At 38.9% G+C, this 14182-nt stretch overlaps 1 protein-coding gene across 1 annotated transcript in view; it reads right to left on the reverse strand.

Moving 5' to 3' along the window:
- The window catches only part of STARD9 (StAR related lipid transfer domain containing 9), an 86324-nt gene that overhangs the window by 46015 nt on the left and 26127 nt on the right, over positions 1–14182 (reverse strand). The window contains exons 4-13 of the mRNA XM_071558323.1: positions 14129–14161; positions 13980–14041; positions 13446–13558; positions 7081–7150; positions 3911–3983; positions 2945–3012; positions 2284–2381; positions 1857–2057; positions 1383–1480; positions 488–565 (exon numbers count right to left, since the gene is read on the reverse strand). Of these exons, the coding sequence (XP_071414424.1) occupies positions 488–565; positions 1383–1480; positions 1857–2057; positions 2284–2381; positions 2945–3012; positions 3911–3983; positions 7081–7150; positions 13446–13558; positions 13980–14041; positions 14129–14161 (894 nt within the window). The remainder of the gene's footprint in view (positions 1–487; positions 566–1382; positions 1481–1856; positions 2058–2283; positions 2382–2944; positions 3013–3910; positions 3984–7080; positions 7151–13445; positions 13559–13979; positions 14042–14128; positions 14162–14182) is intronic.

Below are 14182 nucleotides of genomic sequence, written 5' to 3' on the forward strand. Positions count from 1 at the left end.
AACACCAGGGATGTAATCTGTATGGTGAGGGCTCAAAGATGTTCACAACTACTTTTGGGGGAAAGAGCATTCAGGCAGGGTAGAACCTCCAAGATACTTTTGAGGTAACTAGTTCACGAGTCTGGCAGGAAAATTACATCAATGATTAATATTTTGTACTGTCTTGGTGCTTCCATACCCATAAAAATAAAATATTTCTATTTCATGGTATTTCTGAACAGAAAAACCATCCAACTCCATGAAAGGCAAGGAAATCCTTTTGAATCATTATATGACTGCTTATACTTCAGGTTCATCAATATAATGATAGAAAAAGGAGAAATGACAGAAATGCAGTTAACATAATAATTGTAAAATCACTCAGACAACAGTTTAATTTCCCTCCAGTTACAATAAACACGGAGAGATAAACAGATCAAATGAAAGTAAGGTACTGCAGCTACCTAAGGTAACATAACAGCTCCAGCAGGGAAGTGTTGCTACTTACCAGTTCAAAGCTCATCAGCATAGTTTTCAATCTATCAATTTCTTCTCTCAGTTCTCTGATCAGTTTCACATTTGCATCCTGAAACATTGAAACAGACCATTGGAAAAGTCATTCTTAAAAAAATTCTGTCTAAAGAAATCAATGCAGAAATATTCCAATAGCCAGGAGGAGATGATAACAGGCAAACTCACAGCCACACTCCTTGCTTCACTCTGCCAGCCCCTGGGATGTACTGCCTAGGGGGACGTGGTTCCCATCTTGAATAGGTTCTCTTTCCCCATAAACTTGGCTCCATTGCTTCTCTGAACACAGCCCTACCATAGCATTTGGCCCCATCATGACTAGCTGAATATGTCACTACTTCTAAGGATTTATCTTCAAAATAGCTCCCATGTAGTTGAAGTCTTCATTATTTTGTGAACAATAAAATGAAGACAAATTGACACTACATAGGTTACCTTAGGCCTGGCATATTAACTTTTGAATTCTTCACTGCAACCTTACCAGTGTTCATTTAAAGGGAAGGGTTGCAAGGGTTACACATTTATAGTAACAGGTTAAATGTGACAAATAATCCTAACAGATCTGTAACTTTACCAATATTTAGGATGAAGACATAGATTAAACATATATGTCATGCCAGTTCAAAGAGAAAGGTGATTGAAACTCAATGGACAGAGATGAAGAATGCAAAATAGGTGTGAAATTCTAAATGTTTTTAACTGCAGGGGATCAAGGAAATTATTTCTGTAATATCCAGGCTCTTACCTAGCTCTCACTAACATGGAGAAAAAGAACCAAGAACTTTATTCACAGAGCAGGTATTTTGAATAAACCTTAAACAACACATGTAACAAAATGGGACAAAAATGAAAAGCAGAACTCAAGGTCTCACCTCATTCACTCTGGGCTTATTAATAATGTTTTTGGCATTTGAAGCATATCTCAAGGTACTCATGGTCTCATTGTAGCTGGAGCTGGCAGGAGAGATGGCTACAGACAAAAAATTAGAAAATAAACCCAAATTTAAAAAGAAATCAGTTTAACCCATCATTTTTCAAAAATGTATTTTTTTTAGTCTTGCTTCTTTAAAAGCAAAACAAAAATATCCTTAGGGTTATTTCACTAAGCTCACAGAGAACGTCTTCTCAAGGCTGTACTTATAACTGACTAAATCACTTAACATCTCTTGGGAACTCTTAAACATGCACAATCAGCATGCCTTTTCATTTTCTGGAGTATTCTATGAAGCATTTATGAAAATCTTTACGAGGACAGAATCTAAGTGATGTATCTGTCTTCTCACTGCAGTGGAGATGTATGCTAAAGGTGCAATGTAGTGCTAACAGTTACCAGAAAGCAAACTCACTGGCAATCATAATGGTCTTGGAGTTGCCGCCCAGACTGTCCTTGAGGAGCCAGGTGAGGATGGAATCGCGGTACGGGATGTAAGCCGATCTCCTGCTCCCACTGCCGCCGCCTGGGGAGGCACCGTCCGCATGGCTGCTCTCCCCTTCGCTCCCGATGGTGCTAATGCTCTGGCAGCTGCCGCACAGCTGGGAATTTTGGGCTGCAGGAGAAATGTCACAGAGCTTGGGAAATATCACAGAGCTTGTTTAATTTTCTCTGTCATGCCTATTTAATTTTCTCAGATGTCATGACAGTTTATGAACACACCACAGCTGCTCTGTTCAGCTTTTTGCAGTAAACGCAAATAAACATTAAGACATAACCCATGGTAAGCAAGTCATATGTTTTTATCACTACCCTTCAATATAAAGAACTAATGTGCTTACCTAAAGTGGATATGACAATTCCAAGTGTAACTAGTGACTTGTTAATATTGGCACCTTCAGTAATTCTATCTTTACAGTAACTGGGATCAGCTCTTTCACTGTGGCATGCAAGCATGAAAAAGACAATGCAAAATAAACAAAAATGCTTAATTATTAAGATACAGTCAATATGAAAACATTACGTATATTTTCAAGAAATACAAGAAATCAGAAATTATGAGCTTTGGAGTTAAAAACCCATATGCTTTGAATACTTTATATTGTCCTCTATTTCAGAAAGTCCAAACAACAATGAGCAAAGGCTATTGATGCAAGATTCTGTTCAAGACATACAAAACATAAATTCAAGTCTGAACTGGGCAACCCAATGATAGCGGTTCTGAATTTAACAGAACAAAATACATTTCACAACTCTGCAAGGGTAGACTGGCTCAGTACAGATGACTCAATTCTACTTTCTACAATCATACAATCATGAATTCACATTCTTGAGAAAAAAGAAGTCCTGTTCTATAACTCCTCAGCACAACTTCCATCTTTGTGCTCTCTGTCACATCTGGCACAACCACGTGTTCCTCACTGAAATGTATAGCTAAGATCAGACTTCAGAACTTTTGGCACATGAACAAAATTACCTCTTTGCCCTTCACTATATTATTACCTGCCTGCAAGGTCCACTAAATTGATCTTGCTTGCAATTTCAGAGGGAAGATTGTTCTCCAATATAGCCTGAAGAGAAAACATAAATAAAGAAGATTATCTCTCTTAATTAATTAATGAAAATAAAATTGATATGCTCTTTTGTTTGAAACTGAGTTGTACATATGACTGTCTCACTGCCTTTCTTTGTGGCCTTGACCCTCTGACGATGTTCAAACCATTAACTCAACAGCTTTTTCACCTGATAGAGAAACTGCCCTCTATGCCAATTTCCACTTGAAAAAAAATTTACTGCCTAGTGACTGTGAAAGGCTTTCTTGTAGATCTTGCAGTGTTATTTTCCACTAGTGTATTCCAAAGATCTTTTGTGAAACTATGGAAAAATAACCCAAAATGTTCTGTGATTACAGGATGTTAGATGTGTGAGATAGAAAAGGTCTATTGGATCACTAAATGAGTTCCCTGCCAAGGAAGGATATAACTTCTCCAGAGAAAGGCTGCATTGTCTCTGGGAGAGAACTGGATGCCAAATGCTAAGAGGACATCTAAAAAGCTGGACAGATACAAAATTTTGGTGTTAAACTAATGCTATACTTCAATTAAGGATCCTAAACCAGTGTGACAAAACATAACTTCAAACATATTTGCACACAATTTTCACAGGATCCTAGAAGGGGTATTGCATTTCAAAGTGCTGATTAAAACTGAAACTTTTCTTTTTAAAGTGAGTCTTTGGCACCACTTCTGACTATAAGCTTGCACAAAAGAACAGAATGCTTCAGTAAACACTCAACGCATCAGGTGGTGTAGGAAGTATAACACATCTGCAGCACAATCCAAAGGAAATAAGTAATAGTTTCCACGGAGATTATTACAAACAGCACAAAACAGTGACAAGTAAACAATGCACAACACACTGAACAATGCTTTTGAGCGTGAAAAGGAAGTTGGATTATTTTTAGCTAACCTGAGTGTAGTGGATGGTGAAGATAGCATGGGATCTGCTGCTGGCACTGTGAATATGTGTAGCTGCTGTGATCCTATAAAGAAGAACAAACCATTCAATTACAAAGAGTTATTTCCCTGTATTCAGGGAAATACAAAACAACACAGCAAATAAGTGAACACAGGAATGTGAAACTTAGAGAACATGGCAGGCTGCATTCTTGGATCTGATCACAGAGCATTTGGCAGAGAACCTAGAAGGGAGGAAACTGAGATTTATTAGAGGTGTTTCTGTCCACAGCAGCCCTCTGAAGAAATATCTTAAAGCAACCTTACAGCACAGGTGTAAGGTGTTGTGTAAGCATGGAAGAAGAAGTACAGCCAGCAATAGCATCAAACAGCTCACCCCTAACACCACTGAATGTAGCAGCCCAGCACATTTTCTCCATGTTGTCCCCATTTTTATTCCTTGCCACTTCCAGATGGTCCAAAAAGCTTCATACCCCACTTCTGGGCCTCTTTTATGTCAAAGGGCTGATACAGCTCTTTTACACTGTGAGAGGAGTCCAGTGAGGTTAACCAGTCTACATGTGAGTAAATGAACACTGTAATTCACTGTGTGGCACTTGCTTGACTTTATGACATGGATGGACTGGTCACATGGCTCTAGTGCTCTGACCCACTGCACTCTGGCAAGCAGGTACCTGGCTCAGGAGGAGGAGCAGCAGCACCATCCCACTGTCTCTGTTGTGAATCTTTTGGAAATTCTACTTTCTTTATTACTGTTTTAAGTGGACAAACCCAAAGAAAGCAGGACTGTGCCTAGGGCAGAAGCCAGGTCACAGATTTTTTTCTTTTGTCGCTCTTATAACTTGCTTTGAGCATTGCCTGTATATGCAGCCTTTAGCATCAATTTTGCCAAGCATACAACAGCAGTAGGTAATTTTAGCAGTACAGAAAAGGAGTGTGGTAGCATGCCTTTTTTACGAGCCCAGCTGCCAGAGCACTGTGGGGACCAGTTGCACCAGAGAGCAGAGAGCTGCAGTCGTGCATACACTGCTGAATGTCCACAGCATGCAGGCACTGGCCTCCTCCCTGCTTCCTATGCCTCCTCCACAGCCATGTGAGCAGGCACTGCCAAAAGCTACAGGCAGCCTAGTGCATCATGCTTATAAAAGAGAGCCTAAGCTGAGGTAGCAGGAGAGCATCAACTAGTCTCCAGATGTTGGAGGAGGAAGACAAACAATTAGATAAAGGGTAGATGACAGAAAACAGCTCCACAGTGGACAAAGAATATAAAGGAACAGCACTGAAGTTTATAAAGCAAAAGAGAAACAGAAAGTGTCTCAGGATTTGGAGGAGGAAAGATTAGTACTCACTTCCCACTTCCAACAATACACAAGGTAATTGGAGGGCAAGTTCACATTTCAGCTACTCACAATCCATTTGAACATTTTTATGGGAGGATATATGTGTTAGTTACACATATATTCTGTTTCATCATGATATGTGGTGCACATTTTAATATTCTTAACTGTTCTGATAGTATTACCTAGATTCACTAGTTGTTTTGCTTTACACAGAACCTGGATCATACTTTTAGAAATTTGTATTTGCTGCATTATAAAAATTTTAATATGAAGTACTTGAAACTGAGTCTTGTAAAGCATCAAGAGAAAAAAAATAGCACTGAGAGTAACAACAAAATTGCTTATTGAAAATCCTATTTGTTTATTTTATGATGGGCAGGTGCAGTCAAAGCAGAGCTGGAGATGACCAGCTGGTATTAAAAATGCCTTCAACAAACTTTGTTTGCTACTAGTTGAGAGGTTATCCTCTGCTCCGTGAAAGGCGTTACTCATGTGCAAAGGGAGAGGCCCCCTCCTATCTTTCCTGTACAGCCAGATCTGAAGCCATCATGCCCCATCTGTTCCTCTGCTGCCTCCAGACACATGGGGCAATTGCAACCTGTTCACCATTTTCTTTATCTGTAAGATTCTGCTGATGTATATTTGGCATAATTTCCCAGACTGCAGATGTTTTAAATTGTTTTGATTGCATTTATAATGTGCTAACAAATACTCTGCAGAATACTTAATAAAAATAAAGACTAGAGGAAAACAGAAGCCTCCTGTATATTCCAAGTAAGTTTTGGAAGGAATACTCAGAAAAAGAAGTTGTTGCTTTGTTTTATTCAAAATGGCATAGATGGAAACTTCAGCATCACAAAAACATACAAAACACTGCACCTCTGATTTTGTTTCCTTTACATCTTCCATTTCCTTATTAATGAGACAACTGAAGGATTTCACTAGCAGACAGACTGGAATTCTGTTGCTCTGAAATAGTCTTTTCTTACCATAGAGCTGCATCTATTGCTTGCTATAAGCAGAAGCAGCAAAATTTAATTCTGATGTATACTCTATGTTTTTTTTTTTTGTGGTAATGCAGCTTAGTTTTTATTTACTTTCCAGCATCATTGTTATTCTAAAATCTTGACTACTCTTATGATAAGACTTAATATCAATTTTAGACCTGTAATTTGCATGTAGAGGATCCTTTCAAATATTACTTTTTCCATTGCTGTAATGGCAGTTGTAAAGATATTCAAGGCTTCTTGTTAAGGAGATAAAAGAGTGTTTTGAGAGTCGAAACCATTGGGTTCACCACTGTGCCAAACCCCCACAGTTCTCTCATAGCAAACAGATGATTTCAACCAAGAACTTAAAAAATATTTCTAGAAATTAAATAATTATGATCCAAATACTTCTGGAAAATAAATATACCCTGTATTTTCAGCAGGTTTAGATGACTAAATTACACTAACAAGTGAGTTGAAAGTTATATAGTCCAAAGTGTCATGAGCAAGTGAAGGGGAAAAACAGATGCCTGTTTACAGCAAAATGTTTTCTTGGCTTGCATTTTTTATCACGGACAGATGGTTGAATTCTGTAGGTAAGTCAGCATGGGATCAGTTTTGAAGAAACAACTTCATGGTGCTTGTATCTCTTACTGCAGATAATACGAGGATACAAAACAACTTACATGCATGTCCTATGCAGGATCAGCAAATCTGCCATCCTGCCATGACAAAGCATTGGCAACATGGTCAGTAAAATAAGCATCAATGAAATTAGCAGATGGTGAAAGAAGAGTTAGATACAGGTGGAGCTGGTTTGTTATATAAAATACCTTTTAGCTATTCCTTCTTCTAGAAGTTTTACAACTTGCTTGTAGTCTGTAACTAAATGCTGAGTCAATCCTGCCAAAGAGTCAAGAAGAGTTAAATATACAGCTTTCTCAGGAAGTTTCAGCCAGTTTATCCAACAATTTACCCAACATCAGGAGCATAAGGACCTTCTGCCAAGATGCCAGTCTATTCCAGAAGTAGTCTCTTACCTGCAGTAACTTTTATTTTAAAAAATCACAACTGTTTGATTTTTAAAAAATAAAATTAAAAATTGGAGTCCATCCTTCAGTGATGCAGTGACATGAGTATAAAAAAATGCCTTGTACCTTCAAAGTGCAGATCTTTTTACAACTTCTCTGCAGAACAATGTCACTTAAAAGCCAGTATAACTTTAATTCCATAAGAAATGTTCAACTATGTCACTGCTACTAATTGCATGCAGATCCTGTACAGAAGCTTTTTGCCATTGCCTCTGGGTAATGGCTCTGCTCACACAACAACAGAATTCAGAACCCTGTGAATATTTACCACATACTTAGCTAGGATTCAGCCTGAACTTAGGAGTCTTCATGCCCTTTTCTCAAAAGGTTTTTGAGGGATCTGTCCAAGTAACTATACGAAACATCTGGCCTTTCTTGTTTTCTGCTTTCAGTTTGGTGGGAGTTCTTTTTGTTTGGTTGGGGTTTTTTTAAATTTTATTTTTAAGTGCGGGGGAACCCCTTAAACACCCTGCATCAGAGCCTGTTGTGTCGGGGGTGGTGGTGCCCAGGCGAGCCCCAGCGGAGGGCAGTGTTGCTGCTGTGCTGTCCCGGCACTGCCCGCTCCTTGAAAACGCAGATTCCAGCAGACATACGAAATTATCCTTAACAGGCTTGTATTTCCCATAAATCTAGTTTAATATGCCTCATTTCCATTTTATGGAAATGCTTATCTATCACTTGTACTGCAGTGACTTCTTAAAAAACACCTTACTTTTTGTCATACAATACCAAGGAAAACACTCTTGTGCAGAAAGTTTTATCTCACAGCTGGAATCCAGGGCAACTTTCTCCGTCTCCACAGATTTAGGTTTGGACAGTTTTATTACAGACTACAAAAGTGTGGGGGAAGGCAAAGTACTGAAAAAAATTTGATTTACTTGGATCAAATAATTTATCAACTGCTAGAATGTAAGTCGAGATTAATATAGAATTCAACAAGACTGAAATAAGTACTTCTGACATTTTTAGAGTCTATCCTTACATGGCAACAGCTTGTTTAGCTTTAAATGAAAGCAAAATCTAAGCCAAAGATGGGAAATTCCTTTAGTCCCTTAACAACTGATACATATAAAGAAATAAAAAGGATTTTTGAATCACCCATATTTTTTAAAAAAATCCCTAACTGCAGTGTGCATGCATGCACACTTGCACACACACAAAGCACAGAATGATTTTCAAACAAAAGTATTTCTTCTGCTCTCCAGTGTCCCTTTACAATACATTAACGCCAGAAGTCATCACATTTTCCATTTGAGAAAGAGGCCCGTTATTGTTCCAGCAGCACTGGGATCTTCAAAGCTCAGAATATGGAAACTATCTACACTGTTTTCCCAGACCCTTTGTCAGGGTCATATTTTACTGCATAAAAATCCAGTTATAAAATAGAGGCATGGAAGAAATTCTTACCTGCCTACATTTCTATAAGCACTGGAATAGTGAATCTAGCACAGACTTTAAAACGTTTAGGTTTTTGATAAGACTAATGAAATATTGTAAATGTTGCTTGAAAAGAAATGACAAAGGGTTCTATTGGCTGTTAGAAAAAGGTAATTTTCAAATCCCATAGAAAGACCAAAAACACTTGCTCGTCTAGAAATCGGCCTTGGAGTAAGAAAGAATATCTCCCAGAAATCTGTCTCAGAGTAATAAAATAGATTGCATCATTTCCTGATTTAAGAGAGGCTGATTCCTTAACAGTGCAACCATCTGTGAGGGAGAAGTTTGAAACGATTCCAATCCAAAGCACTGAAACACTTTCAGCATTTTAAAGGCTACAATCTCTCAGCCTTTACATGGAAAAACGATGGGCTGGAAACTATTAAAATACTCAGTGTTCAGAGCTGGGACTTCCTGAGTGGACTTGCAAATGAAAATTGCATTTCCCAGAGCATCTAAGCATCCTTAAAGGGATTTTCTGATTTTACTCTCTGTTCTTCATCCCCTGCTAACTGTACTCTGGATATCATTGACACTGAACACACAACTGAAACTAAAGATACACTGGGGAGCTTCTGATCAAAGTCAGCAAACCTTTAATTGCTGATTGTTGCAAGAAGTATGATGCAAATACAGATGCTAGTCCTTAACTTGTTTGATCTATGAGAAACAATGGAAAATTCTGAGCCTTGTTGATATTCACCATTTTTATTTCTCCCATCCAGCAAACCGCCTGGAAGAGAAACACAAAATAAGCTGCCCTTCTAGTAAACTTGCTGATAATTTTGATATCAGCCATCTAACTATTGGAAATGATACTCTTGCACTCTGATCCTGCATGAACACTAAGTATAAAATTGCCAAAGACTACACCAACACATAGGAAGCCCTCATTACTGGGCTCAGCAATTGTTAATTGCAGCAATATATTGCTGCAGTTGAGAGGGCACTTTGTACCAGTGCTGTGAACCTCTTCTTCTTGAATTTCATCTTGCTAAAATCACCTGCATTCAACAGACCTCTGGACTTTGTCACTGCTGCTTATTTTTGAGGTGAGCTACTGAATGCAGCTCCAAAACAAGCCATCACACCTTCTTTGTCAGCCCCTTTCCCCGACAGACACCAGGGCTATCTCACATAAGGCCAACTGTCATAATTCTTCATTGCATAAGCTGTATACAGGCAAAGTTATTTATCAATGTGTATTTATATACACATCTAAAAAAAAAAGAACTATGTTAACTGTTGCCCTAAGCCACTGTCTCACCAGCCTGAAATGACTTCTGTTCACATGGGCTCACAACAGCATTTAGATACAGCCCACGATACCTTCAGCTGAGAAATTACTTCATTTTTCATGCATGTGATCAGTTTTTTGAAAAATGTGAATCATACCATTAAAGTTAAAATTTTTCTTACAGGCATTAACACAATTATTTTTTCAGGCTGTTGTAACATACAGAGGGAGAGAATCTTCTAAAATAAATTATTAAACTGAATTTACAGCTGTGGCCAAAAGTGGAAAGTATTACTTAGGTCAATCTTTTGCCAATATCTTTTCCTCTTAGTTTACAAAATCTAATCAACTGAGAGCTTCTACAGCACATTTCAGAACACTAGCATAAAATTGTTCTAATTTTCAATTGTGTCCAAGTATAAAATCCTTATTCAAATGGAGTAAATGAAAAAGGAAAAAAACCAACAAACTGAACAAAACCAACCAACCAAAAAACCTCCCAAAACTCCACAACAAAAGGTCACTAAAGAATTGAAAAAGAAGTGACAGAATTGGCCTGGGAGGTTCCAGAAGAAGACAAAATAGTGACAAAGGGCAAGTCAGCCCATTGGCAGAAGCTATAACTGTATTTTCTTTTAGAACAGGGAAACTCCATTATATGCAGCCAAGGAATCACTAGAGATATAATGCCTGAGAAAAGGGATGGAAATTACCAAGGAAGGAAGCAGTTTAAAGACCTTTCCTTGTGCAGTGAATGAGCAACTGCTAAAAGAAAATAATTAGTATCTGTACTCCACCCACAATGAAGTTCTCTGATAACCAGGTAGGTAGAAAGAGAATCTTGGAAAGACCTCAATTAAAGGCCAAATGTCTACGAATCTGCTTTTCAAAGAATGGTAAGTTTACCATACTAATGAGACCATCCATTCATTTATTTTCCAACTCTCCTTAACAAGACACTGATATGTTGGGAAAGCACAGCTGAAACAACCAGAATGCTGGTTATGCCCTTGTGTATAAGACTGTGCAAGTTTAATATTTTCAAGCAGTGATTTCAAACTTGAAGAGGAGGAATTGGTAACAACCACTGGTTGTGAGATGTACTATGACCAATACAGTAGGTGTCCATGGAACCAAAGATGGGAATTCCAGGGTCTCCTCAAACACACAGTCAAGTCACCCTATCTGTCGTCACATTTTGCCTTAATCTCTGAAGTGAGGATAACAATCTGATACGTAATACTGTAATAAAGAAACAGAAAGTGAACCAGGAAGAACAAAAGACATTCACAAAACAAACTGAGACAAGAACTCTGTTTAAAACTCACAATAAATCTGATGTGACGAGACCCACAAAATTCTGTGTGATATGCATTTTGTGTACTAATTGCATAACCTTCAGAGGTTACTCCCCACTTCGTGGCCAGCCAAGCAGTTGAAGAGTCAGTGATACCAGAGTCAACTTTGGAATTCTGCGCACTAGGTATAAGGCAAACTGAAAAGGAAATGTATTCCTTTATTTCCTAAACAAACTCATTAATTTATGAAACTTGCATCAGTTTGGAAGAGGCTCTTCCTCTGATCTCCACTGTAAAGCTACTCGGTATGATTCTGCACTGGTGCACTGACTGTGAGATGTGCCTTTTGTCAGCTGGTCAGATGCACAGCCATGTAACCGGCAAACTTCACACCAGAAGCCAATCAGTTTACAAAGTACCAAAGGCGAAATTGCAACTGAAAGCTATGTGAGACCCAGAGGTGAAGGCATCAACCAAAACTGAAAATGAACTCAAAGTAGAAAAACGAGAGAAGGAATATAATAAGAAAGGCAACTGAAATGGGAAAAGATACATCTCTCTTCATTGTACATCTGCTGTCTGTGGCATGATTTGAAAGCTATGATTCACTGAAAATTTAAAAACCCATCCAAGGCTGCTGTTAGAAGCGTGAAGGAGTAAAATGTAGGGAGAAAATCTATGTGGCCAAAGATTAATTGGAGTTGAAGCTGGGCAGTGCCGTGAGGGACAAAAAACCCAGTATTTTAAATACCTTAATAGCCATGAGGCACTGCAGAAAGACCTTAACAAATCAAAGGGCTGGGCAATCTCTGACCACATAAAGTTTAACAAAAACAAGGGCCAGATTCTGCATCCACGACAACCCTGGATATTGGTACAGAGTGGGGAAGGAGATACTGGAAAGCAGTGCCACAGAAAGGGACCTGGGAGTCCTGGTCACTGGCAAGTTGAATATGAGTCAGCAGTGCCCTGGCAGCCAGGAGGGCCAACCATGTCCTGGGGGGCATCAGGCACAGCATCGCCAGCTGGTCGAGGGAGGGATTGTCCTGCTCTGCTCTGCACTGGAGTGGCCTCACCTTGGATATTGTGTGCAGTTTTGGGTGGCACAATATGAGAAAGATATTAAACCATTAGAGAGTGTCCAAAGGCGGGCAAAGAAGCTGGTGAAGGGTCTTGAGGAGAAGCCATAAGAGGAACAGCTGAGGGTAACTTGGTTTGTTCAGCCTGGAGAAAAAGAGAGTGAGGGGAGGCCTCATAGCAATCTACAGCTTCCTCATGGTGGGAAGCAGAGGGACAGGTACTGATCTCTTCTCTGTGGTGATCAGGGACAGAACCTGAGGGAATGGCCTGAAGTTGTGTCAGAGGAGGTTTAGGTTGGATATTAGGACAAGGTTCTTCACCCAGAGTGGTCAGGCACAGCAACAGGCTCCCCAGGGAAGTGGTCACAGCATCACACATGACAGAGTTCAAGAAGCGTTTGGACAACACTCTCAGACTGGAGCGTGACTCATGTGGCTGTCCTGCGCAGGGTCAGGAGTTGGACTTGAAAGATCCTTGTGGGTCCCTTCCAACTCAGGATGTTCTATGCCTCTGTAAGTCTATGATTCTGTGAATTAAAAAGCCAATGCACTTACATTATGTACCCTGCACTTTTGTAGTTTAATGAAAGAAAATGAAGCTTATCATGTTCTCACTTGGGTAATACACATTTTAACCATTTGGTGCCTGATCTGCAGCATCAAACAGTTGAATTTATTTACTTTTATTTTTTTAATGTATATCCTGCTGCTAAGGTCCAAAACAGATATGGAGGGATCTTAGGCTGGTCTGGAGAATCCATTTGGGGCTGATGTTGGTGGATTTCTTGATTAAATTAACATTTTTTCAGAAGAAAAGAAAGGAAAATACCATGGCTTACATATGACCTACGCCTGGAAAAGCAAACAGAAAAGTGCAGGACATGCAGCCAGTAGGATAACAGAAGCAAAGCTCATATTAACAAGAAAAACATTTGAGGAAAGTAATTCTTCAAGAGTAGAAGCAATTGAAACCTGTCAGGAATATATGCAAAGATACAGACAGACCTGATCCACATTTACTTGCAGTTCTGATTCTAACTGTGAAGCCCATCTCACCTTGTACATATGGTCCTGTTTCAGGGTGTTCTCGGACTCGAAGTGTATAAGGTTTCTTTTGGTCTGACTCTTTTAACAAATCTCGGACACGCTCATTATAGATTTCAAGGAAACTGAAAAGCAAAAAAAAGGTTAAATGCACTCAATTAAAAAGACAATTTAGACAATGTACCTACCTGAATATCACATAGACGTTTCACACTAGTGTGTTCAAATCCCCAGATTTCTACACATACTGCTTGACTAAGTTCACGGGAATGATGAATAAGAACAGAATGTAGGGCTATGGCTCAAATTAAAGAGTTAAACAAACAGGAAGTAAATTTTCACTGCACTTCTATTTCAGATGTCTATGTAAAAGTGAACAAACTGAATCCAAAGAACTATACGGAGATGGAAACCTTCTTCCCCTTTCTCCAAAATCACTATATCTGAGAAAACAGAAACAAAATAAACTAGTCTTTACTTAGTTTGATCACAGGAATATGCTGTTGAAAGCTTTCATATCATTGTCTAAAACACTGACAAACTTACCTGACCTTTACCCTGCAAGATGCTGTCTGGTCTGAGTAATCATCCTTCCTTGAAAAGAGGCCCTGCGCAAACCAGAAGTTCATGTACGTTTAAAATACATTAAGAAAATGAAACCAATTAAACAAAAGCAGGTGAAGAAAAAAAAATACCTCACATATACGAGGTGTCAGCCCAATGGATGCCTTCAAAAAGTAAACAACAAA

This window comes from Pithys albifrons, chromosome 6 (assembly GCF_047495875.1).
Source record: "Pithys albifrons albifrons isolate INPA30051 chromosome 6, PitAlb_v1, whole genome shotgun sequence".
NCBI classification, from domain to species: Eukaryota; Metazoa; Chordata; class Aves; order Passeriformes; family Thamnophilidae; genus Pithys; species Pithys albifrons.